General features: G+C 38.3%; 2 protein-coding genes across 2 annotated transcripts; both read right to left on the reverse strand.

Annotated features, from left to right (window-relative positions):
- Window positions 1-10,156: 10,156 nt before the first annotated feature.
- Window positions 10,157-14,719, reverse strand: LOC128616003 (golgin subfamily A member 6-like protein 22). The gene is made up of 2 exons (XM_053638436.1): window positions 14,013-14,719; window positions 10,157-12,311 (listed from the first exon to the last, which is right to left on the reverse strand). The coding sequence occupies exons 1-2, from the start codon at window positions 14,536-14,538 to the stop codon at window positions 10,453-10,455; spliced, it is 2,385 nt and encodes a 794-aa protein (XP_053494411.1). The 5' UTR covers window positions 14,539-14,719; the 3' UTR covers window positions 10,157-10,452.
- A 2,813-nt stretch (window positions 14,720-17,532) lies between these two features.
- Window positions 17,533-25,302, reverse strand: LOC128616300 (GTPase IMAP family member 8-like). The gene is made up of 3 exons (XM_053638874.1): window positions 25,252-25,302; window positions 22,991-23,620; window positions 17,533-18,389 (listed from the first exon to the last, which is right to left on the reverse strand). The coding sequence occupies exons 1-3, from the start codon at window positions 25,271-25,273 to the stop codon at window positions 17,533-17,535; spliced, it is 1,509 nt and encodes a 502-aa protein (XP_053494849.1). The 5' UTR covers window positions 25,274-25,302.
- Window positions 25,303-27,043: the final 1,741 nt, after the last annotated feature.

The following is a 27,043-nucleotide window of genomic DNA, read 5'->3' on the forward strand; positions in this document are numbered from 1 at the left end:
TTAGTTTTCGTGTTGGTGTTCGTGTTGGTGTTCATATTGGTGTTTGTGTTGGTGTTCATATTAGTCTTGGTGTTAGTGTTCGTGTTCGTGTTGGTGTTCATATTGGTGTTCATGTTGGTGTTCGTGTTGGTGCTCGTGTTGGTCTTCTTTTTAGTCTTCGTGTTGGTGTTTGTAGTAGTCTTCGTGTTGGTGTTTGTGTTAGTGTTCATATTAGTATTCGTGTTGGTGTTCGTATTAGTGTCCGTGTTGGTGTTCATATTGGTGTCTATATTGGTCTTCGTGTTGGTCTTCATATTGGTGTTCGTGTTAGTGTTCATGTTGGTGTTCGTGTTGGTGTTCATATTAGTGTTCCTATTGGTCTCCTTATTAGTCTTCGGGTTGGTGTTTGTAGTAGTCTTCGTGTTGGTGTTTGTGTTAGTGTTCATATTAGTGTTCGTGTTGGTGTTTGTATTAGTGTTTGTGTTGGTGTTTGTATTGGTCTTCGTGTTGATCTTGTATTGGTGTTCGTGTTAGTGTTCATGTTGGTGTTTGTGTTGGTGTTCATATTGGTGTTCGTGTTACTGATCGTGTTAGTGTTTGTATTGGTTTTCATGTTGGTGTCCATGTTGGTGTTCGTGTTTGTCTTCGTATTGGTGTTAGTGTTGGTGTTCGTATTAGTCTTGGTGTTTGTGTTGGTGTCCGTATTGGTGTTCGCATTAGTGTTCGTATTAGTGACCTCATATTAGTGTTCGTATTAGCATTCGTATTAGTGACTGTATTAGTGAACTCGTATTAGTGATCGTATTAGTGTTCGTATTAGTGATCGAATTAGTGTTCGTATTAGTGTTCGTATTAGTAAACTTGTATTAGTGATCGCATTAATGTTCGTATTAGTGGTCGTATTAGTGAACTCGTATTAGTGCTCGCATTAATGTTCGTATTAGTGATCATAGTGTTCATATTAGTGTTTGTATTAGTGTTCATATTAGTGTTCGTATTAGTGATTGAATTAGTGTTCGTATTAGCGTTGGTATTAGCAATCGTATTAGCGTTCGTATTAGTGAACTCATATTAGTGAACTCGTATTAGTGATCGAATTAGTGTTCGTATTAGCGTTCGTTTTAGCAATCGTATTAGCGTTCGTATTAGTGAACTCGTATTAGTGTTCGTATTAGTGATCGCATTAGTGTTCGTATTAGTGATCGTATTAGTGTTCATATTAGTGTTCGTATTAGTGTTCATATTAGTATTCGTATTAGTGAACTCGTATTAGTGATCGTATTAGTGATCGCATTAGTGTTCGTATTAGTGATCGTATTAGTGTTCCTATTAGTGTTCCTATTAGTGAACTCGTATTAGTGTTCCTATTAGTGTTCCTATTAGTGTTCGTATTAGTGAACTCGTATTAGTGAACTCGTATTAGTGATCGTATTAGTGTTCGTATTAGTGAACTCATATTAGTAATCGTATTAGTGTTCGTATTATGTCTTTGCTGATAGGTTCTAATTATTTTTATCCCTCCTGTGATGATCCCAGTGACATATTTAAGAACCAGAGGCTGTTGTCAGGCAGGGAAAAGTTGCTGCACTAGCACAGTTGAATCAAAAAACAATCTGAGTTTACACAAGGTTAAAAAGGTACGTTTTAAGTGAATTTTTGAAGGTGAACATATTAGACTCACCATTTAAGTGGATACACCTGTTACCTGGCAACTGGGAATTATAGACGCCATCGATAACCTAGCTAATGACTGGGGCTAATGAATTTAAACACCGTCATTAAGAATTTTTAAATAGACAGTGACATGTAAACAAGACAGAGCAGTCCAGAACATCAATATTACTAATTAATGAGAAAGAACTTAAAGGTAACAGTTACATGCATCACGACATGTGGGATTTTTCAGTAAACATGGTAACACATGGCTGTACTTGAACACTGCATTGCTTGGTGAGATCTGTTTTGAGTGAGTAGTGTAAATGTGTTTAACAGCAATAACATTAGTTAGCTAGAACAGATAAGCTGGTAAATGTTAGTCATGACACTGAAGGACCCTAATGTGACTCCTACTCAAGTTCCCTTTTTTGGCTCCTCACTGACACAGGAACTGAAAACAGGACGCGGAATTGAGCACATATCTCGATATAGGTGGCAATATAGAGTCCCATACTGATCAATACAAGACATATAGTGCACTACACAGGCATTTCGTACCCTGTATAATGCACTGTATTGGCTGTAAGGAGACCTATTCCAAACAGCTCCCTACTGGATATACAGTATAAGTGCACAGGGTGTAAAGACACTATATCACACTCCGGACCCTACACAGCTTTTACACACTACATATTGTCCAATAGGGCATAAATCTGATACTCGACACACTGAAATGAACATGAATGAGATACTGATACTCCCTAGATAATGCACTTCATGTCTATTCAGGAGTTATTTTTGGATTCCCATAAAGTCCACTAAATAGGGTGTAGAAGATCATGTATCATAGTCTGAATCCACACAGCTTCTCTACACCATATAGTGCACACTCTGTCCAGGTGGAAGTCATCTAGGGATTGAAGTATGAAATAGTGGTTTGTCCTGTGCTACATATAGAGTTAAAGCAACTATAGTGCACTACAATCCGGTACTGTACACCCTATGAACTTATATAGAATGACTGCACCCTATATAGTGCACTATTTGTCCAGTGGGGCTCTAGTGTCCTATATGTAACATGTTAGGTGCATTATAAAGGGTGTAAGAGCAATTATAGGTGGATAAATTCATATAATTCACTATTTATGGTGCAGTAGCTGTTATTAATACCCTATGTAGGGCTATAGTGACACACACTTACAGAAAGATCCTGGATGAGGTCATGATACACCACAAGCAGTGCAATACATGTCCACTCAGGAGTGTAAAAAATAAATGCACTACATAGGGTGAGAGATAATGGCACACTATGTAGTGTATGCACACACACACACACCCACACACACACACACAAACTGAATGAGATGAGACCCTCCACATCTGGGCATTGTGCTTTAATGAGCATATAAATCAGCAAGACACACACACACACACACACACACTCTTACCTGTCATTAAAATCCAGAGTGGTAGAGGAGAGAGACGAAAGAATAGAAAAATCAATCGCTCCGTTTCTCATCCGACACAGTCTGAGAGACAGACACTTAATGAGTGGGGAGAGAGATAGAGAGAGAGAGAGAGAGAGGGGAGAGGGATGGAGAGAGACAGAGAGAGATAGGGATGGAGAGAGAGACAGACTGAGTGTCAGGCTATGAGATGGAACGACAGAACACCTCCAAGCTGGGTGAAGAAGAAGAATAGAGCGAAGACTTCAGCTCTGTCCATTTTGTCATTTATTGCTCCAGATGGAGGGATGAACAGAGATATAGAGAGGGAGATCCCAACCACACACACACAGATACACAGACAGCTGCCTGGCTCTGTACTGCTACCTGTTATACACTGACTAACACACACACACACTTACACACAAACACACACACTGCAATCCTCGCCTTCTAGCTAAAGCTAACCGCTACCACTGCCTTCTCTCTCTCTCTCTCTCTCTCTCTCTCTCACACACACACACACACACACACACACACACACACCGGAGGATGGATGGATGGTGAGAGGGAGGGAGCGAGGGATGACTACAGCAACAGCAGTGCATTAGTATTCAGTGGGAGAGAATAAAGGGGGAACACGCTGGAGAAGTAAAGGATACAGGGAGAGAAGTGAGAGTGTGGCGCCCTCTGCTGGTCCAACAGTGTCTGCTCCAAACTGAAGGCTGGATTTCATAAACTTGTAGAGCATTTATATAACAAAACAGTGCACTGAACCCTAAATGACCCCATACTTAACAAATAGTGCACTACATTGAGTGTAGAAGTCATTATTTCATTTTTTTAAATATATTTTATATAGCAAATAGGGATCTGACCCCCAAATGACTCCTTATTGGACATATAGTGCACTACCCAAGGTGTAGAACTCATTTTATACACTATGTAGTGTAGTTATATAGGGAACATGGATATGACCCCCAAATGGTTCTGCATTAAACATATAATGCACTATATAATGTGCAGAATATATTATTTCATACACTTTCTAGTGCACTTATATATAGTGAGCTGACTATATTAGAGAAATAGTGCACTGCATAAGGTTTAGATAATACATACGGTTTAAAAGTCATTATTTCAAATAGTCCACTATGCAGTGCACTTATATAGGGAATAAGCATGTGACTCACAAATGGTTCCATATTGGACATATAGTGCACTACATAGGGTTTAGGACCCATTATTTTATATACTATGTAGTGCACTTAAATAGCTTCATGCAAACAAGTAATATCAAGTTTATATCAGTAATGTCAAATATTAACACAACACATTTAATAATAAATTCTTAAATTTGCTATTGACTTCTATAAAACAACGGACCACATTCATTTTTATCATTCACATTTGTGATGCTGGATCTCTGGCAGCTTAACTTCAGCACCATGGACAGGAACTTAATGGGCACCAATATGCAAAATGAGAATAAACATACTTCATGGGGCAGTGCTGAACACAAAGTACAATAGGACTCTGTAGAAAACTGAGGCCCAATGCAACTTTCTCTATAAGTTGGCAGCCTGCCTAGAAACCATCATCTGCAAAAGCACCAGAGCAGGTAGCATGGAACCTCCTCCAATTTCTGCAAGTTGCTGAAAGCATCAAGTGGGATGAAAGTAAATTAACTTAAATCTTCATAATCTCTTTCATCTGAGAGGTCCAGCTGGATTTTGATAATATCAACATGGCTTTAGGCTCCAGCAAAGCATTTTTATTTTTTTTTACACACCTTCTCTGCACCACCAGCCACGGGATTTCAGTTTCTATCCGTGTTTTGGCAATGAGTGTTAGATACTTTCAACGAGTGCTAGATAGTAACTGCCTGAGTGCTAGATACACTCTAAAAAATGCTGGGTAATTTTTTCTACGTAAACGCTGGATTGAGCCTTTTGAGTCATTTAATTGAGTTATTTTCTCAGTTTTGGGTAGTTTTGTGAAACTGTCATATCATAGCAAACCAGTGATTACATTTCCCATCCTGCACTGTGGCCTACAAACGTGGCTGCCATGGACGGCAATTCACAGAACACTCATTCATTCTAATCACTCACACCTGCATCTAATCTCACACACAATCATACCACAGTTTAAAAGGATTTCAAGGCATTCATTCTTTGCAAAGTATTGAGTGTTATCATCATACCAAGTGTTTGTACACTGTTCCTCGTTTTGATTCATGTTCTTTGATCATGTTTCTTGTTTCTCGTTCTCGATTCTTGCCTTGCCTAGTTTATGCCTGTTTGCAGATCGCCTGACCCACTGCCTGTTTTTGATCATGCTATTGTCTCATAATTTGGATCTGTCTGCCTGCCTCTCTTTATTAAAAGCTCTTATCTGCACTTGCATCCGTCCTAACCTCCATTGCGTCCAAAATGTGACATATAGCAATAAAAATTATTTAACCCCCATTGCAAATCAGGCTTATTGTCAAAATTTACAGACGTTAAGCTGTTTTCAATGAACAAATCAAACAAAAGCAATTGAAATAGTTCAACACAACGAATGCTTCAAGTGGTTTCCCCAAATTCAACTGAAAATGCAACTTACAATGACTCCTCCAGACTCAAAATTATTCGACCCCTTCATGGCGAGCATCTTTAGTACTTAGTAGAGTGCCTTTTGTTGTTGACCTGTTACAAATGAGATGCATAGCTTCTGGCAGCGTTCCTGAAGAATCTTCAGTAATATTCTTGGGTTTGCGTGCTGCAACTGCCTTCTTAAAATCCCAACAGGGATTTTCTATGGGGTTCGAGTCAGATGGCAGTGATGGCCCTGTACAATCTTCAAGGACTTCTTCTGCAAACAAGCCTCATTGTCCTGTTGGAAGGTCCAATGATGCCCAAGCTTCAGCTTCCTCACAAACGGCATGATGTTTTCTCCTAGGATTTCCTGATACTTCAATGAATCCATCTCGCCTTCCACACGCTGCAGGTTTCCAGTGCCAGAGGATGCAAAGCAGCCGAAGAGCATCACCGAGTCCCCACCATGCTCGACTGTGGACAGAGTGTTCTTTCTTCATTCTTCTTCCTCCAGATATACCGCTGATCCATCTTGCTGAAAAGTTCCAGTTTTGTTTTATCGCTCCACAGAACAGAATCCCAAAACTTCTGTGGATTATTTATATGATTTTGATAGAGTTTTCTTGTGCTTTTGGGTCAGTAGTGGTGAACGTCTTGGAGTTCTGGGTTTGGTACATGTCTTAGTACTATGTACACGCATTTAGTACTGTGCTCACTGAAACCTCAGTGCCTGTTGCCACCAAGTCATGCTGCAGGTCTTTTGCAGTCACTCAAGGGTTTTTCACAACCTGCCTTCTCAGAAATCTGGTTGCAGCCATCCATAGCTTCCTTTTTCGGTATTTCATGTTTTCCAGCTCAAGCACACCTGGTGCAACTAATGAAGCCCTTGATTATTTGTGTGCTTGAGACAACACCTGCTTTGCATATTTGTGCTGCTGTGAGGGATTCTATTCAGGGGTTGAATAATTTTGAGACTGGAGAAGTTGCATTTTCAGTTGAATTTGAGGAAAACACTTGAAGCATTCATTGTGTTGAACTATTTCAATTGCTTTTGTTTGATTTGTTCATCGCAAACTTGACAATAAACCTGATTTGGATTGGGGGTTGAATAATTTTTATTGCAACTGTAAATGTCCATGTTTTCTCAGAAACCTGGTAGATAAGACTAAGGACAGTTGAAACAGTAACCACACTGCTGTTGCATGCAGCATGTACAGTACAGCAGCATGTAGAAAATATCAGGACCATTGTGCAACAGGACAGTGAGCGAGGCTGAGTTAGCACCAGCAGAGGGGGCCATCCTTGTGAGTTTCTAGCTAGGAGACCAAGGCATTTTCATCACTAAGAGTTCTTCATGAACTAGCAAAGCTCTTACCGTATCACAGAGAAACCCATCACCACTCTGATCAGGATAAAGGCCTTACTGAATTAAAATTAATTCTATGGATTGTTCTCAGAAGGGTAAAACAGATACAGTGGTGTTTTGTAACAATGTCCATTGTTAAAATTATTATAAAAATAAAATTGAACTTTTGCAGAACATTTTAATTGTTCCTAGTGTAAAATGATTAGCCACATAAATCAGCGTCTGTCATGGTATAGGGGTGTGTCGGATCCCATGGCATGGATAACTTGCACATTTGTGCAAGGGCAGCATTAATGCAGAAAGATATGTACACTTTTTGGAGCAATATATGTTGCCATCCAGAGCAGGACAATGGCACACCACATTCTGCCTGGATTACAAGCGAATGGTTGTGTAAGTGCGGGTGCGAGCATGGCCTGCCTGCAGTCTTGACCTGTCTCCCTTTGAGAATGTGTGGTGCATTATCCCTCCATCCATTTTGTATAGCCTGGAACCTGGTGCCTATCTCAGGAAGCATGGGGCACAAGGCGGGGTACACCCTGGACAGGGTGCCAATCAATCCCAGGGAACAATGTCATACACATTCACACACCCATTCATACACTACAGAGACTTTTGACCTGCCAATCATCCTACCAAGCATGTCTTTAGACTGGGGGAGGAAACTGGAGTACCCAGAGGAAACCCCTGCAACACGGGGAGAACTTGCACACTCCACACACAGAGGGTCATGGTGGGATTCAAACCTTCAACCCTGCCACTGTGAGGCGAACGTGCTACAAGACAATTATCCAAAGCACACAAGTAACTCAACTAAAGAATGGCTGAAAAAGAAAAATTCATGTTTTGGAATGGCCAAGTCAGAGTCCTGTCCTTAACCAATAAGATGCTGTGGCATGATCTGAAGATGGCTGTTCAATCAAGACAGCCCAAAAATATTGATGAACTGAAACAGGTATGTGTGGGAGGAATGGGTCAAAAGCCCTCCTCATCATTGTGCCAGTCTTACAAGCAGCTACAGGAAACATTTGATGGAGGTCGTTGCTGTTACTGGAAGATCTACAAGTCGCTAAATTCAAAGGTTCACTTATTTTTCCAGTGTGCATGTGAATGATTATTCAATGTGCTCAATAAGGACTTGAAAAGTTCTACTGTTTGTGTGTAATTGGTTTAGTCAGATAAAAAAGGGAAATAAATCTGGAATGGGATGTTTGACAAGCACATATCGGTGTGATGGTCAGGGGTGCACTCACTTTTGGCAGTATAGAGCATTTTGGTTAGATGTAAACCTTTTTTTGTTCACTATTTTTTTTTCTTTCTGCCTGCTATGAATTTCTTGTTAGTGATGTTGATACATCTGGAGTCTGTTATAGCAGTAAAGAGTGTGTGAACTTAATATTAATGCACACAATCAACACAAATATATGATGTTCAGGGACTTTTTGTCCATGTACTGCATCTATGAATCATTAATGGTCAATTAGGAGGTAAAATAATGAAATATGCAGGTGTAATTGTGTAGTTATATTTCAGATTTAGACCTCACTAGATAAAGAGTCACATAAACAGAAAGAATGTAAGATTTTTAAATTTAAAAATACTAAATCAAATTGTATATTACAAAAAAAAACTAAATCTAATTAAAAAAAAAAAATAGAGGCAACCCTACCTGAAGCAAACTGATCAGAAACAAAGCATAACATTGTTGATATACATGATATGTTGATGTTGTTGTTGCTCCTATTAGGGGTCACCACAGTGAATCATGTGATTTGCATGTTTTTTATTTGGTTTTACGCCGGCTGCCCTTCCTGACACAACCCTCCCATTTTATCTGGGCTTAGGACTAGCATTGAGAGTTAACCCCCCAGAAGTTGGGTTGGTTCGCTGCCTGGGAATCAAACCAGGGCAGCAGTGGTGAGAGCGTGGGATCCCAGCTGCTAGACCACCACTGAACATACATCATATGTTGATGTACGGACAGGCGCAGACTGGCCATTGGGAAGTTCGGGAATTTTCTCGGTGGGCCAGTTTTGTGAGATCTGGTCTTTGTTTCCAACCCCAGCATTATATAGCCTATATGCAGATATTCAATAAGTCATCTTAGCTGCAGTGACACAGCTGGGCTGGTGGTGTAATCCGTAATAGCAGGTAGCAGTTGCCATCACAACTGAAAATACCTAGCACTTAGGCAGGTATAAATATATATATGAATATATAACAAAATATGAATATAATTTGAGAACCTGTAGGAAACTGTGGTAAAACAAGGGATTTATTTAAGCAGTCTGCAGGTGGTGATGAGGATGGTGGCGAAGAGGCAGAAACATCGTGGATTGAGCAGGGAGCAGGTGTTTTGTCATGCTTATATGCTATTTGCTGCAAACTAGCTAAATAAACTAACTAAAGACCAAAATGTTTTTGTTAACCTTGGGGTTTCAGTGCTTATGCTGGAGTCCTGCAGTGCTGCAGGTTTGACCATTTCCAAGCTTTAACTAGTCAGACTCAGTGCACAAATGTTTAGAGAAATTTATGATAAATCTGTGTTTAAAAATGGCCATCAACTTCGACTGTAAATAGGTAAAATAAACAAGTAAATTTGAGCATTTTCTTCTAGTCATTTCTTCTATTTGCTGCATTATAGTCTATAAAGCATAGAATATTCGATAGCCAGCCCAGCATTTAAAAATGATTTGTTAAATACTCTACCATCTAAACAAACAGGTGAACAAGAACGGGAAAGGATGAAGGAGGAGGAGGAGGAGGAGGAGGAGGAGGAGGAGGGAGGAGGAACCAGCACAGATCCAGTTAGAGGTACACTACTGAATGTTATTGTGTGACTGTGATCGTTCATATGCATAAGGTTGGACTTCATTCAAGTTATTTATTGTTGCATTACAAAAAATAGAATGAATGGCAAGTATGTTGTGTAATAAACCACATATATTTTTGCCTTTGTTAAGGTTCGACTGTTCTTCATGAATTTAATGAATACAACAATATTTGATTCTCATGTCAGACAGCCCAAATGATTCATTTTTAACAAACAGGTCAACCTGAGTCAGACAGGGAAAGTTTTGAGGAAGTAAATTTTTTTCTTTCTGTACACACAAACATGGAGAGGAAAACCTTTAGAAAAAATGAGTTTAATCATCTTACATGTTATCTTAACACAAACAATACAAATCAGAAGGCTGTGAGTTCAAATCAACCAACCTGTGACTGTTGGGTCCTTGAGCAAGGCCTTTAGCCCTCAACTGCTCAGCTGTATAAATGAGATAAATGTAAGTCACTCTGGATAAGGGCTTTTTGTTGCCAGTCTGTGTACTGATGTTAATTATGCAAAGATTAAACTTTGCACTCAGCAAAACAAAACCAAAATAGATTTTATAATTTTAATAAGTTTTCATACATTTTTGTACTCTTACCAATTATTTACAAATAGATCTACAATTCTGCCTGGTATTGTTCTTTCTGCCTCTACTTTTGCACGGCCCTCCTTAATTCCTTCTTCTTTTGCCTCTTTAACTTTTTCATCAAGTTGAGCAGTAAATTCTTCCTCTGCCTGTCTCCTGGCTGCTTGCTCTGTCTGTATCTTCAGGTTCTCCAGCTCCTTCTTGTGCTGCTCTTCAATGAAGGCAAGATTTCTCTCCTTCTCCTCGTTCTGTCTTCTTTCTTCCTCTTCTTTCTCCTTTCTGAACTCTTCCTGTTGTTTCTGTAGTTCTTCCATTTCCTTTTTGTGTTCTTCATCTTTTTCCTTTCTTTCTCTCTCATCTTTTTCTCTTTGTACCTTTAGTTGTTCTTCCATCTTTCTTATCTTTTCATTGTAATCATTTTCTATTTTCTTTTCTTGTTCTTCTTTCTCTTTTCTTTCCTTTTCTTTTAAATCTCTCTCCTCCTTTTCTTTCTGTTTTTCCCGCTCATATTGCTTCTCTTTCCTAATCTGATCTAAACTCCACTTTTCCTCCATAGCAGCAATTTTTTCCTCCCAGTTCTTCTGCTGTTGTTTTCTCTTCTCCTCCTCTTTATTCATCATTCGTTCCCACTCTTGTTGTTGAGATAACTGAAGATCTTGTAGTTCCTTCTTTTTACTTTCCTCTGCATCCTTTATTTTCTCCTCTAAATCCCTTTTTCTCTTCTCCTCCTCTGCTGCCTTCTGTTCATACTCTTTTTGTAGTTCCTTTAATTGTTTTTCTTTGTTATTTTTCATTTCTTCTTTTTCTTGTTTAATCCTCTCATTCTCCTCTCTCTGTTGCTCCTTCCATTCTTGTTCTTTCCTCCTTCTTTCCTCCTCCTCCTGATCTTTCCGTTTCTGATCTTCTTCTCTTTGTCTCTCCCACTGTTTCCTGTTCTCCTCTCTCTCTCTGTTTATTTCTTGAATCCGTTCCTTCATCTTCAAGTCATCTTCTTCTCTTCTCTTCCTGAAGTCCTCTCTTACCTGTTGTTCCCTTTCTGACATTTCTCTTTTTATTTTCTCTTCTTTCTGTTTAAATTCTTCTTCTTTTCTTCTCCCTTCTGCTTCTTGTCTTTCTTTTTGTTTCTGTATCTCTGTTTTCATTTTCTCCATTTGTGCTTCATATTTGGTCTTCAGTTCTTCTTTCTCTCTCTCTATCTGCTCTTCTCTCTCCTTCAGTATTCTCTCCTTTTCTTCTTCTAGAGCTTCCTCCACCTTCTGGAACATCTCATTAGTGTAGCAGCCTCCTCCGTTCACCTTCACCATCGAGTCAATTTTATCCAGAAGAGTCAGGACCTGGGTGTTGCTGTATTTATCGTTGTTGTTGAAAACATGGTATCTGTTACCACACTCTGATAAAAGCCTCTTTAACCATGGTCCAGCTTTTTCTATGTACCCTTCAATATTCCGTCCTTTTAGCTGATCACGTCCAGTGAAGAGCACAATAGTGTAAATGTTAGATTTCTGCCCAAAAGTCTTTTCAATGATTTTCACTGTCTCTCTCTCCTCTTGTGTGAAGCGATTTCCTATTTTCAGCACCAGCAGGAACACATGAGGACCAGGTGCTGCCATGGAGATGCATTTAATAATCTCTTTCTTGGTTTCAGCATTATCAATGTTTGTGTCAAACAGTCCTGGAGTGTCGATCACAGTAATCTCTCTCTTATTGACTTCTACTGTCTCTTTCTGACATACACTGGTCACTGATTCACCACACAGGTCTTCATTAAATACCTCTTTCCCCAGAATGGTGTTTCCTGTTGCACTCTTCCCAACTCCGGTCTTCCCCAACAGCACAATTCTGAGTGTGTCAGGGTTTTTCAATAAATCTGTGCAGAGAAAAGCCATTGATCTTTAAAATAGACAAATATGAAAACCTGCTACAGCTATTATAAAATATATGTGACAGGTGTTGTCCTTGTTGAACTTTTCCAGAACTGTCAAAAAAAAAAAATACAACCCCAATTCCAAAAAAGTTGGGACACTGTAAAGTGTAAATAAAAACAGAATGCAATGATTTGCAATTCTCATAAACGCATATGTTATTCACAATAGAACACAGAATCATCAAATGTTTAAAGGGAGAAAATGTAGCATTTTAAGGAAAAAATAAGGTAATTTTGAATTTGATGGCCGCAACACGTCTCAAAAGAGTTGGGACAGGGGCAACAAAAGGCTGGAAAAGTAAGTGTTAGTAAAAAGAAACAGCTGGAGGTTAATTGGGAACAGGTCTGTAAGATGATTGGGTATAAAAAGAGTGTCTTAGAGAGTCAGTAAAGATGGGCAGAGGTTCACCAATCTACGAAAAACTGCATCTACAAATTGTGGAATAATTTCAGAATAACGTTCCTCAACGTAAAATTGTGAAGACTCTGAAAATCTCATCATCTACAGTAAATAACATCAAAAGATTCTGAGAATCTGGAGAAATCTCTGTGCGCAAGGGACGAGGGTGAAAATCAATATTGCATGCCCGTGATCTTCAGGTCCTCAGGAGCCACTGAATTAAAAACAGGCCTGATTCTGTAATGGAAATCACTGCATGGGCTCAGAAACACCTCCAGAAGTGATTGTCTGTGAACACAGTTCGCCGTGCTGTCCAGAAATGCTGGTTAAAGCTCTATTACACAAAGAAAAATCCATATATGAACATGATCCAAAACACCGCCGTCTTCTCTGGGTCAAAGCTCATTTAAAATGGACTGAGGCAAAGTGGAAAACTGTTCTGTGGTCAGACGAATCGAAATTTGACATCATTTTTGGAAACCATGGACTCTGCATCCTCTAAACTAAAGAGGACTAAAGTGGAGAGGGACCGTCCAGCTTTTATCAGCGCTCAGTTCAAAAGCCTGCATCTCTGATGGTATGGAGGTGCATTAGTGCCTATGGAATGGGCAGCTTGCACATCTGGGAAGGCATCATCAATGCTGAAAGGTATATCCAGGTTTTAGAGAAACATCTGCTTCCATCCAGATTCCATCCCATCTTTACTTCTGAAAGACTCCGCCTCTCTAAGATCCTCTTTTAATACCCAATCATCTTACTGACTTGATACCAATTAACCTACTTAGTTGTTAAATGTTCCTCCAGCTGTTTCTTTATAGTAACACTTACTTTTCCAGCCTTTTGTTGCCCTGTCCAAACTTTTAGACGTGTTGCGGTCATCAAATTCAAAATTACCTTTTTTTCCCCTTAAAACAACACTTTTCCTCAGTTTAAACATGTGATATGTGTTCTATGTTCTATTGTGAATAACATGTGGGTTTATGAGATTTGTAAATCATTGCATTCTGTTTTTATTTACATTTTACACAGCGTCCCAACTTTGGATCTGGGGTTGTAAGATTAAACCTGCAATTTAATTACCTTTGATACAGATCAATTAATGAGTATGAAGCAGAATAAAATGTAGTTTGTTTAAAAATGTGCGGTTTCTGATGAATGTAACTAAAAATGGCCTGTATCCTATTAAAAACAGCATTAGGATTGATGACTGTACTTTGATGCTTATTTTAAATTGAACACTTTACCTAGTGTTTGATTTCTGTTTCTCTTCAGTTCAGCCATTTGATGTGTCAGATTTCCAATTTCTCTTTTGTACTGCAGCTGTGTTTCAAGCTGGGCATCAGAGTACATGGCCATCGTATACAGACAACTGCTGTTCTGTTTAAGAAGCTTTTCCACACATGTAATCAGTTCTGCTGCATCTGTTCTGCTGCTGTAGAATGTATATTGTCCTCCACATGCCTTTATCACAGACTGAAGTGTCTCATCTAACTGTTTCTTCTGGGACTGCTGGTTGATGATGAATATGGTGTGGTCATAAACTCTGGAGCTGAAGATCCTCTGAATCAACTCTATTTCTCCTTTATCTTCATCAGTGAGACGACCTTCAGGAACGATGATGAAGAAAGCATGAACTCCAGGATCACAGACGGAGACACAGTGTAGAGTCTGACGCATCACTTCCTGTTCTGAGAGCTGAGTGTTGTGGAGAGCAGGCATCTCCACCAGCGTGATCAGGTGTCCACGCACTTCTCCCTGCTTTACACACATCGAGCCGGACTCTGTCTGGATCACTGAGGCCTTTTCACCCAATAAAGTTTTAGATATTGAAGCCTTTACTCTTTCCTTCCCCAGCAGCACTAGTTTCAAATGTGGAGTCTGTTTTGATTCTACAATTAAACAGACAGAGATAATTAATTAATTTAATGATCATGTTGATATAATCAGTATATTGATGTGTATATTGAATAAATTAATTACAAAACATATAAAAACCCACAAAAGTTACTTATTATAAAATTTAACCTGTACAGCTAAGTAATTAATATGCAGTGCTATGAAAAGTATTTGCCCTTTCCAGATTTATTTTGGTAAATTGGTCAAAGTTAATTGTTTCAGATCTTCAAATTAAATTTTATATGATAACCTGAGTAAACACAAACACAGTTTTAAACAATCATTTCATTTATTGAAGGGAAACAGCTATCCAACACCAACTGGCCCTTTATGAAAAAGTTATTTTATTTACTCAGTCAACCAGTTAACCAAATTTAACCGATAACTCAGTTCAAATAGTCCAAACACACCCGAGTAACCGATTGGTTACTGCGGGGGTTGCCACCTTCAGTGAGGAGAAATAAGGGATGAATATTGAAATACTGAAGTATATTTAAAAATATCATATTTATTAATTATAATAAATAGGATATACTGTTCTGGTTATTAATTTACATTTAATTTTGGACATTTATGAAATGTAAACCGTCATATTTATGAATTATAAAATACAACTATCTAATAGATGGGATATTACCAGCATGATCAAGATAATTAGCACAGAACTGATTAGGCCTAGTTATATAGCGTAATATAATATTTAGGCTGATCTTAGCTAACTTGTTAGCAAACTTGGCTGCTGGTTTACACAAGCCTAAGAGACAAATTATTTTATGGCTCACCTAATTATATTAAGCACATCATTCAGTCAGATAGTCCATGAAATTAAGAACAAAATTCTTAAAAACATCAATATGCCATATCCACCTCAGGGAAAGTCTGAGGTAAAAGGAATTGAGTGATTCCACACTGTCTTCTGTTCCTCAGACACTCAGACATGATAATCACCTGCTGCATGCTCCACAATAAACTGTACAGTTTGAGTTGTTTACTTAAGCCATTTCTAAGGCTCTGGGACACCTGCAAAATGAAAAACTTGGAATCTTCCCAGAAGTGACCAGCCTCCAAAAGGTCCTCTGAGAATGCAGCAATAACTCAACCAGGAAGTCGCAAAAGAATCCAGATAAATGGCTAAGAAACTGAAGACCTCGTTCAGCTCAAATCGGGTCAGCATTCATGATTCCACCATTAGAAATTGGAGACAGGTGAAACTACAAACTAAGAGGAATATAGTGACTCGGATGACCTCCAAGCCTTTTGGGAAATGTTCTGTGGACTGACGAATCTAAAGTGGAACTTTTTGGAAGACACATTACATCGGGTATAATGTGCTATACATATGCTATACATGCTACATATATATATTGTACTGCAGCATTCCACAAGATTACCATACCCACAGTCAAACATGGTGGTGGTAGTGTAATGGCGTGGGGATGCTTTGCTCCTTCAGGGCCTGGGCAATTTGCCATAACTGTCTCCATAGCTGTTGGAAACATGAATTCTGCACTCCACCTGAAGGAGAATGTTCAGTCATCAGTCCACGATCTTAAGCTCAAACGCAACTGGGTTACCCAGCAAGACAACAATTCGAAGAACAACAGCAAGGTTTTGGAATGGCCTAGTCCTTACTTCACCCCATTGAAATACTGTGGTAGAAGATAAACAGGCAGTTCATGGTAAAAAACCCTCAAATGAGGCAGAATTAAAGCAATTCTACAAAGAAGAATGGGGAAAAATTACCATAGTGAATGATTTACAGTTATTGGAAGCATTTGTTTGCAGTTGTTGCTGCTAAAGTTGGATGAACTGGTTACCAAGTTTTAGGGGGCAATTACTTTTTAACATGGATGATAACTTTTTTCCTTCAATAAACAAAAAGACTGTGTATTGTGTTTCCTGAAAGCATTTACTGTGACAAATACGGACAAGGCAAATACAAATCCATACTAAAATAAATAAATAAATAAAATAGAACAAGAAATAGTTTTAAAAAATTGCTCTTTACAGTAGTAGTAAGTAGACAAAAAAAAAAAAAACACAGCTTGTCATTTTACCGAGAATCCACAAAGAAGGGTAAAGCCCTCTGTCCTGAAGATGTGGGAAAACCTAAAGTTGCAGCTTTACCTTTGACTGTTACACAGCGCTGACACTGGAGACTCCTTCCATAGACATTAAATAAACATCTCCTTACAGAAAACTACACCATATCAACAATTGCACATTTTTTTAAATCTGTTTATGTGGATCATCCGCTGTACAAGTCCCTGTTAATGAGCTGTTACTATAGAAACGATAACGCAATAGAACGAGTGCATTAATATAAATCTGTGATTTACAGCTGCACTACGGTCAGAGCTGCTGTTATAGAAAACTAATCAACACCAATCCCAACCCACAAATCCAGATTAACAGTGCTGTTGTATAAACTGAAATAAATGAGTATTCTGAGTAAGAAGATTGGAAATTATTCTCCTCCAAACAAAATACAGATGAATGAAAGAGAGTCATCATGCACATAATGGTTCCATCCCTGAGACAGGTGATTTCAAATGGACAGTCATTTCAAATGTGAAATGAGATGTTTAGTGATTTTAGTGTGAGTTTGACATAAGATTTTGAAAATTAGGGCTTGAGTTAAGTGGAGATGCATATCACCACTTCACTATGTTGATCAGTGATTGGTCAATGGGAACACTTGGAACGAACAATCACTGATCACTAATGTTCTCAAAAAGTCAACAGTTTTATTCACTAGGCTCTTTTGGAAAAACATTTCATACCTATCTCCAGGGTCCTCAATTCCTCAGTCAATAATTTGGAAGTTAAATGTGTTCCATAACAAGCTAAAACTTTCCTGTTATCACTTTACCTTATATTAATTTGCATACTGGAAAAATAAGTTCCAGTGTACACTCTTAAACAAGGGTACTTCAAAGGATCATTGTATAATTCATAATTGTGTGGTTGGTACTTACCACTGGGTTTCCACTTTGGTAGAAGTCCTTTCAATGTATCCTTAATGAACTTTTTGGGGGGGGTTTGTTTGTTTGGTTGGTTGTTTTTTTTTGTTTGAATATGTTCTTCCTGTACTTCTGTTTCTTGATGTTCTTGTTGGCCTACGATTTGCTCAGGCAGTTTTTGACCTACTGCAACAACAGGATCTTCATATATCTCACAGAAAAGGCTTCCTTTATTCACCTTGACCATCTCATCCATCTTCTCCACAAGATTGGCCCGGCTGCATCCAGTGAACTCTGAATGTCTGTAAATACCTTCAGCAATGATCTTCTGTATGACATTTTCCTCATCCTGATCTACACTACTGCCGAGTTCTATGTTTTTTGTAGTTACTACCATGGTGTATTTATGGGCCTCCTCAGACAGAGATGAGAGAATTTTATCCAGTCTTGTTTTGTCTTCTTCAGTGAAACTTTCCGGCTGTACAATTAGCATTATGACATGAGGTCCAGGATCCGATAGAGACACGCACTCTTTAATACCCAGTGTGAGCTGATGATGTGAGAGGGTTTGATGAAAAAGATGAGGTGCATTGATGATGGTGATGTATCTTCCCTCCACATGTCCTCTAACTCTCTCACACTGAAGCGCTACTGAATGTAGAGGATCTACAGTCTCAAAGACAGATCTGCCCAGGATGAAGTTTCCCACACTGCTGGTGTCTGAGAGAGTTTTCCCCAACAGAATAATCCTCAGATTAGACACTGCAAAGAAGAGACACATTCAAATCTACCAGTGCATGTACTAGGTGTGTAATCCAATGTCATTATCTGTATTTCTATCTGTATCTGTTTAGTCCTCAAAATGTTCATATCTGGTTTTGAATTTGCATTTAAACCAAAAGTTAGTGTGGTCTATACAGGAGGTTTTTTATGGGAATCCCATTACTATGCCCTGCAAACACTGGAAATCATTTAGAAGAAACAGGAATTCTGGGGAAAGAAACCATTTTTATTCACATATATAACTTTTAAATAATTAATTCATAATTTTTTTTTATTATATAACTTTCAACTATTTAACTATTGAACCAGATGTCATGTGAAACTTTCTGGCAAGCTTTCAATCTCTATCTAATGTCAGTGAGAAAGATATTAACATACATCTATGTTTCAAAACAATAAGGTCTTTCTCAAAATCAAGAAACTATCATTTATAGTTGACAACAACAGAAATCTAATAAAATTTTTATCAGATTTACTTCACATTTTTGGTTTGTTACATTCCAGAAAGTATAATGAGCGTATGATTTTCCAGGAAGATTTTCTTTTAAGAACACCAGAGAATGATCAAGATTTGCAATACTGTGTTGCAGATATATTTATATAAACTATTTCACATAACAGATGTTTACACATAGTCCACAAGACAAGATAATAGCTGAATTTATAAAAATTACCTTGTTCAAAAGTTTATACACCCTTGATTCTTAATACTGTGTGTCGTTACCTGGATGATCCAGGTTTTTATGTTTTGTGATAGTTGTTCATGAGTCTCTTTAACTATCAAGTTAAAGGACAGCTGAGGAAACTCCGCCCCAGGAAGGCAGCTGGGCCTGACAGACTGTGTCCAAGGTTGCTCAGGGTCTGTGCTTCTGAACTGGGGGAGCCACTGAAGCACATCTTCAACCTGAGTCTTCATCTTGGAAGAGTTCCAACATTGTGGAAGACATCATGTCTTATCTCTGTCCCCAAGAAGTCACATCCAAGTGAGCTCAATGATTACAGGCCAGTCGCTCTAACATCACATGTGATGAAGACCATGGAGGGGCTGGTTTTGGGGATCCTTAGACCCCAGGTATGTCATGCACTAGACCCGCTACAGTTTGCATACCAGGAGAAAGTGGGCGTGGACGGTGCCATCACATATCTCCTGCACAGGATGCATGCTTACCTGGACAAGGGGAAAAGTGCTGTGAGAATCATGTTCTTTGATTTCTCCAGCACTTTTAATACCATTCAACCCCTCAGACTGGGTGACAAGCTCCTGCAGGTGGGTGTGGATGCTCACCTTGTATCGTGGATTGCAGACTATCTGACAGAGCGGCCACAGTTCGTCAGACTGAAGAACTGCCTCTCTGACACTGTGATCAGTAGCACCGGAGCTCCACAGGGAACAGTGCTCTCTCCAGTCCTGTTCACCCTGTACACGTCTGACTTTTGCTACAACACAGAGTCATGCCACATGCAGAAGTTTTCGTACGATACTGCAATTGTGGGGCATATCAGGGATGGGCAGGAGGAGGAGTACAGGAGCCTGGTGGAGGACTTTGTGCAATGGTGCAAACTCAACCACCTACAACTCAACACTGCTAAGACCAAGTAGATGGTGGTAGATTTCCAGAAGTCTAAGCCTGCTCTGCTGCCAGTCAGTATTGAGGGGATAAAGGTGGAGGTGGTAAACACTTACAAGTATGTGGGAATACATTTGGACAATAAACTGGACTGGTCATTCAACACTGAAGCACTCTACAAGAAAGGGCAGAGCAGGCTGTACTTCCTGAGGAGGCTGCGGTCCTTCAATGTCTGCAGCAAGCTCCTCTGGATGTTCTACCAGTCTGTTGTTGCCAGCGTTCTCTTCTATGCTGTGGTATGCTGGGGAGGAAGCACTAAGGAGAAGGATGCTGGACGACTGGACAGGCTGGTAAGGAAAGCTGACTCTGTTGTGGGAGCGGAACTGGAGTGTATCACTTCGGTGTCAGACAAAAGGACCTTGAGCAAATCGATTAATATCTTGGACAATGACTGTCATCCACGCCATAACACTATCATAAAGCGAAAGAGCTTGATCAGTTGGAGACTACGCTCACTGCCATGCACGACTGACAGGCTGAGGAAGTCTTCTGTCCCTAGGGCTATACGACTCTTCAATGCTTCACTTAAAGGAAGAGGTGAGATAGACTTCTCTGAATAGTCTATCTGCCTCTTCACCTTTTCATACATTCTCATACACTTCCATGACCTCTTACAGCAATGCTGTGTACTGGCCAACTGTGTGACTGTTTTACTGTTTACACTGTTTATGGACTATATTAGCCCACATGTACAAGCTGTTTTACTGTTTACACTGTTTACACAGTTTATGGACTATATTAGCCCACATGTGCAACCCCTACCTTTATTTCCCAGTCTGTGGATCCTTGATTTGGTATATTTTACTGTTTTGTATTGGTTATCTTTTTAGCATCTTGCTTATACTTTGTTGTATGTTGTATTGTGTATGATGTCTTGAGCTACTGGGACCTTGAATTTCCCTTTGGGGATCAATAAAGATAGATAGATAGATGGATATCTATCTATCTATCTATCTATCTATCTATCTGTCTATCTATTGTTTGTCCTGAGCAGTTAAACTGCCCACTGTTCTTCAGAAAAATCCTCCAGGTCCTGCACATTCTTTACTTTTCCAGCATCTTCTGCATATTTGACCCCTTTCCAACAGCAACTATATGGTGTTGAGATCCATCTTTTCACACTGAGGACAATTGAGGGCCTCATACACGACTATTACAAAAAGTGCAAATATTCACTGATGCTCAAGAATGTAAAATGATATATTAAGAGCGGGTGGTGTAAAGTTTTGAACAGGATGATCTTTGTAAATTGTTATTATTTTGTTTAAAGATCTTTTTTTTCATTTAGTACCTGTTAGATTTCCACAATACAAAAAGAATTTGTTAGATTTCACGTATCTCAGGAATCTCAGATTATGCCCGTCAGATCGTCCGTCATGCCTTCCAGCCTGTTTTACCATTAACTTAACTTCTATTATAAAGTGTGGTTTACTGTGGAGCGTTCAGGCCTGGGGGGTCTAAAATGAACACACACTGACTTCTTGCATGCTCATACAGACATCCCACTTTATTCATGCAAACCAAGAGTATTTATACACATTGATAACAGCAGTGCGTGGACAGTTTCTACTGGTCCAAGTGTCAGACAGATTGAAACAAAACACACAGCACATAGTCATAATACAAAATAAGTCCTGTGTCATGTTGACACGGAAATACATAAAAACATGTGTCGTGGATCATCCAGGTAACGACACGCAGTATAAAGAATCAAGGGTATGTAAACTTTTGAACAGAATAATTTTTATAAATTCGGGTATTATCTTGTCTTGTGGACTATATGTAAACACCTGTTATGTGAAATAGTTTATTCAGGACAGGAGTAAATAAACAACAACATGGGATTTTTATGATCCTCTTATTTTGTTAACAGTATTAAGATTTAGCAGATCCTGCAAGGGGTATGCAAACTTTTGGGCACAACTGAAATATATATATATATATATATATATATATATATATATATATATATATATATATATATATATATATATATATATATATCAGAAATGCACTCCACTGTTAACTTCTTTCAAAACATGAAAGAAAAATGTGTCTACCTTTTCATATGTCCAAACATTCTGGTCTACGTTCAATCTTTTGTGCAGTTTTTGAGTTGTAGTTAATTTTCCTGAAACCTGGCAACCTTCCCACGAACTTCAGTGACAGGTGGTGTTTAAAACTGCAAAGCTAAGTAAAAACTTCATGCTTTTTTTGTTTCATCTTGTGGGATCTCCATGTATACAACTTGTCTGAAGCTGGCACTTTTTTAACCCAAAGGATTCTCCATGTTAATGTCCGTATCTGTTAGGATGCATTATCTGTTCACTCCAAATAATGTATTTGTTTATATCCCTAGAATTTCCTACCACAAAGGTAGCCTAGACTCCTTCACACCAGGCATTAGCATCAGTATCAGAAATTACTCTCTTAGAGACTGAAATAGGTGATGGTTCATCAAGTCTTTTTGCAACTGTAGAATTAAACTAACAGTTCAAACTTTCATTAAAACACTCTGTGATTACTGAGCAACATTTACTGACACTGTAAAATAAGTTACACTACACTACTGTTTTTTTTGTTGTTATTTTTTTACTACATTCTAGTATTCTCTTAAAGATATGTAAATCCAGGCTTGAGCTTAAATCCAATTTTTTTCCACCATTGTTGAAAAACTCAAACCACTGACGTCCTTTTTTGGTGAAATTTTTAAATCAGACTTTTTACTGCTATCTCAACTTTCTTTCACATTCTGTTGTATGCATTTAATTGTATAGTTATAAAATGTTTACTATTTAGAAGTTGACTTGAGATGACACTAAAGAACTTTTTTGAAGAAGATGTAATAGATTGCATGCACTAACAAGCAGGAAACTTTATCTTTAATTTGATATTTTACCAGATCTTTAACATCACATGGTCACATGACTGAAGACCATAAATTACACTTACCTTTATTCTCCTCCAGTTTTATCTTTGCTGTATCTCCATCTGTCTGTGCTGTGTTTTCAGTCACATTATCCTGATGTCTTCTCAATGTTCCTGAGTTCTTCTGCTCTTGTAGATCACTTCCTCCAGTCTCCTTCACTACTCCATCTATTTTCACCAAAAGCTGAAGAACCTGATGTTTATCAAATGTAGATATATTCTCAATTCTGTGGTGTCTCACTTCACATTCACTGATGAATCCATGGTCTTCACCTGTAATTAACACTATTGAGCGTTCCCTAGACAGTGGGCTGTAAGTGGCTAATACGCTTCTGACTCTGTCTTGCTCCTCATGTGTGATAAATTCTGACTGAAGCACTAACAGAAACACATGAGGTCCAGGATCAGCGAGAGAAATGCACTCTTTTACTCTCCGAGTCAGTTCCTCCTGAGAGAGTTGAGGGTTATAGAGATGAGGTGTGTTGATGATGGTAATGGTTCTTCCCTCCACATGACCACTGGCTCTCTCACTGTGCAGCTTTACTGAAGGAAGAAGATCTTCAGTCCCAAATGCAGATCTGCCCAGGATGAAGTTTCCCACTCTGTTGGTCAGAGGAACGTTTTCCCCCAGCAGCACAATCCTCACTTCAGACACTGAAACATTATCAGGTTTATTAATGAATTATTAAAATCAAGAGAAAAGAGGCGAGTTTTCAAATGAGATTTAAGGCATCAAGGGTAGTACAGGCTCTGATATGAAGAGGCAAACCATTCCAGAGATGAGGAGCTGCAACAGAGAAAGCCCTATCTCCTTTTGATATTAAGCGATATAAAACCATTTGAATGATTGAATTCTGAATTTAACTGGGAGCCAGTGGAGAGATGCACACAGGTGATATACTAGCACATTTCCTAGTCCAACTCAAAAGCCTAGCTGCAGGCAAGCCAACCCTTTCATTCAGAAAGTGTATTTAGTTTTGAGTTTTAATCAAAGGTGAAAGTAAGTAGGTATGGTCAAGCTTACTGTACCAGCAAAAAACTCTCATTTGTCAGGTGGAGACTGTTTTTAAAACAGGAAATATTCCTTAAAATGTTTAAATTAATCTGCAGATCCACTTTACTATTAAATGTACATGCTCACAAACCAGGCACGTAGTTGAAAAAAAAAACCTTGCAACCGACTACATTTAATATTACTTATTATTCCATCCTGTTTTCTACGTCCTGTTGCTCAGCCAGTCACTCAGTTCCAGCCAAAAGAGTACCTAGCTACGTCCAATATACTGTACATACGAGAACTCTGCATACCGTCATTATCATGCTGCATGCTGATAAAGAAAAACGCTAAAGAAAAGTGAAGAAAAGCTGACCTAGCTAATGAGCTTACCAAACCATGGTGATGAGGATGGGACACTCAAATGTCATTAAAATACTACATCCTCCCTCACTGAAAAAAACAGGTAGAAACTACACAATATCCCTTTACCACCTTTAATGTATTTATTAAATTAATGCACAGTACACATTTCAACTCTTAAAAGGGCACACACAGGAAAAATTATAACTGTAAATTCTATAACGGTAACTTAATTTACCATTCTATATAAGAATAAATATAATGTAATGAAGGGAAGCTTTATGAGGTGGTCTTTGGTCGTATTTCTATCTTAGTCCTATTGTTAAATAACTTGATACAGTGCATGTGTAAATAATGCATTTTAAATCAAAAGAAAGCGTTCCATTTTCATTTGAGAGTACGCCAGATTGATGTATTTAAATGTTGAAGTTTCAAAATGTGTAAAAACTGGTCTACATGTGACCGGACGCCATAAAAAGTGCACCTGATTGATAAATAAGGAAACCCAGGAGAGGGCCTCCATGGAATACAAGAAATAGAAGCTACTTTCATCAGTGGTTTTAATAATTATTCACTTAGAGGTATTGTTTGAAATATGAGTTGCCTGGAAAAAAGCTTGAAAAGCTCTGCTTTAATAAACCACTGCACACGGATGATGATGTTCATCACGAGTCTAATCAAACCCTTTTCACAACAGCATTTGTAATTATGTAATTATTGTACTGTAATTAAGATAATTCATTAGGGTTTAAGCTGATTTCAGAGAAAACACTGAATATTGTGACAATCCAACAACTAAGGGACATTTCTGAACAGCACTGTTCAAATACGCCTCTAAAATCTAACATTTCTTCATACATAGATTTAGAAATCATAGGATAAATGACACAATATCGTCTCAGGATACTGTGAAGTTAATGATACTCACTTGTGGGGGGTAATGTTGGCATGCTATGCCATCTGTGAGGGCGTAATAAACCTGTGTGGAAGAAAAAGAGAAAAGTTTTTCTATTTCTTATTCTAAAGATCATTTTTTAATAAACTCTAATCATTATGGACATATAAGAGAGAGATAGTTTGTACATATTGTAACCTTAGTTTTGACAGGTATAGGTCAAAGGTCAAAAAGATACACATTCTAACTCTCTATATCTAGATCAAAGGTCATGATCATAAAAATATTTATAGTTATGTTAAATCTGGATCACATCCATTCGTGACAGGAACGTTACCATACATGGTGCGGCCATGTGTTTTCCACCCCACACACGTTGCACACATGTTCTTTCTAACACTCTGTGGTAGGTCATAAAAATATATATAGTTATGTTAAATCTGGATCACATCCATTCGTTACCATACCTGGTACGGCCATGTGTTTTCCACCCCACACACGTTGCACACATGGTCCTTCTAACACTCTGTGGTAGGTCATAAAAATATATATAGTTATGTTAAATCTGGTTCACATCCATTCGTGACAGAAACGTTACCATACATGGTACGGCCGTGTGTTTTCCACCCCACACACGTTGCACACATGTTCTTTCTAACACTCTGTGGTAGGTCATAAAAATATATATAGTTATGTTAAATCTGGATCACATCCATTCGTGACACAAACGTTACCATACCTGGTACGGCCATATGTATTCCAGACACCCCACACAAGTTGCACACACGTTCTTTCTTTTCACATAGAATATGAAACTCTCTGAGGTAGGTCATAAAAATATTTATGTTATATATATAAATAGTTATGTTAAATCGGGTTCCCATCTATTCCTGACACAAACGTTACTAGTTATTTTAAATCGGGTTCCCATCCATTCCTGACACAAATGTTACTATACATGGTACGGCCATGTGTATTACACATCCAAACAAAAATATGACACACACAAACGCACTTTATTTTCACATTATTTAAAAGGAATTTAAGTGTTATGTACTAAATGACCATAATTATGAACACAAGTTGTTAAGTTGACAATCATTTTTAAAATTACGTTTCTCCATTTAGATTGTCTGCAGTAGAATGCAGTCTTTTAAACCAGGAAAAATGACTGCCTTTAAGTTTTATAACAATAGTAAGTAAAATCCAGCGTGATTTACATTACAAATCTCATACGTATCATCTCTGCAGGATTTATAGACGTTAAAGCACTGAATGAAATGAGCAATATAGACAAAAAATAAACACTCTGTGTCTACTACTTTTATCTCTCTCATAGAACTATCCACAGTCCAAAGGCTGTGGAGCTAGAAGGCTACGTGTGCGAATGACAAAAGATTTTAAAAAATAAAATAAAAAATGTATCAATACATGAAATTGGATTACACAATGTAGTTGAGGTTTACACGAATAAGCAGAAATGTAATCATGCTTATCTTTCCTATAGCACAAATGAAAAGCCCTCTCTAGATGAACAGATTTGTCAAATGAAACTTTTTCCTTCTTATCCACTGCTACGGTAAACTAAAGTGTAGATATTCAAATTACACTGCTAAATATGACTAGCATTAGCTACGTGTACTAGTGCAAAATAGTCCATCAAATGTATTAGCAGGTGTAGCCTATACACGAGTCCACTATTGGTCATATCACTATTGAGAACATGCCCCAAATTCATTGCTTTTGTAGAATTTAATTGTAAGTGAAATGATATTCAAATTGTAATGTCCTTTAGTATTTGTTCAGTCTACAGGTCCTCTAACAC

The sequence above is a fragment of the Ictalurus furcatus genome, chromosome 12, assembly GCF_023375685.1.
Source record: "Ictalurus furcatus strain D&B chromosome 12, Billie_1.0, whole genome shotgun sequence".
NCBI classification, from domain to species: domain Eukaryota; kingdom Metazoa; phylum Chordata; class Actinopteri; order Siluriformes; family Ictaluridae; genus Ictalurus; species Ictalurus furcatus.

Excerpts from the sequence above, each read along its gene's own strand:
- LOC128616003 (XM_053638436.1), bottom strand. The coding sequence starts at position 14,538 with ATGTGTGTAAAGCAGGGAGAAGTGCGTGGACACCTGATCACGCTGGTG. Across the intron at positions 12,312-14,012 it reads AAACAGAAATCAAACACTAG|ATTTATTGAAAAACCCTGAC; the intron begins GTAAAGTGTTCA and ends TTCTCTGCACAG.
- LOC128616300 (XM_053638874.1), bottom strand. The coding sequence starts at position 25,273 with ATGCCAACATTACCCCCCACAA. Across the intron at positions 23,621-25,251 it reads GCCAACATTACCCCCCACAA|TGTCTGAAGTGAGGATTGTG; the intron begins GTGAGTATCATT and ends ATAATGTTTCAG. Across the intron at positions 18,390-22,990 it reads AAAACTGGAGGAGAATAAAG|TGTCTAATCTGAGGATTATT; the intron begins GTAAGTGTAATT and ends TCTTCTTTGCAG.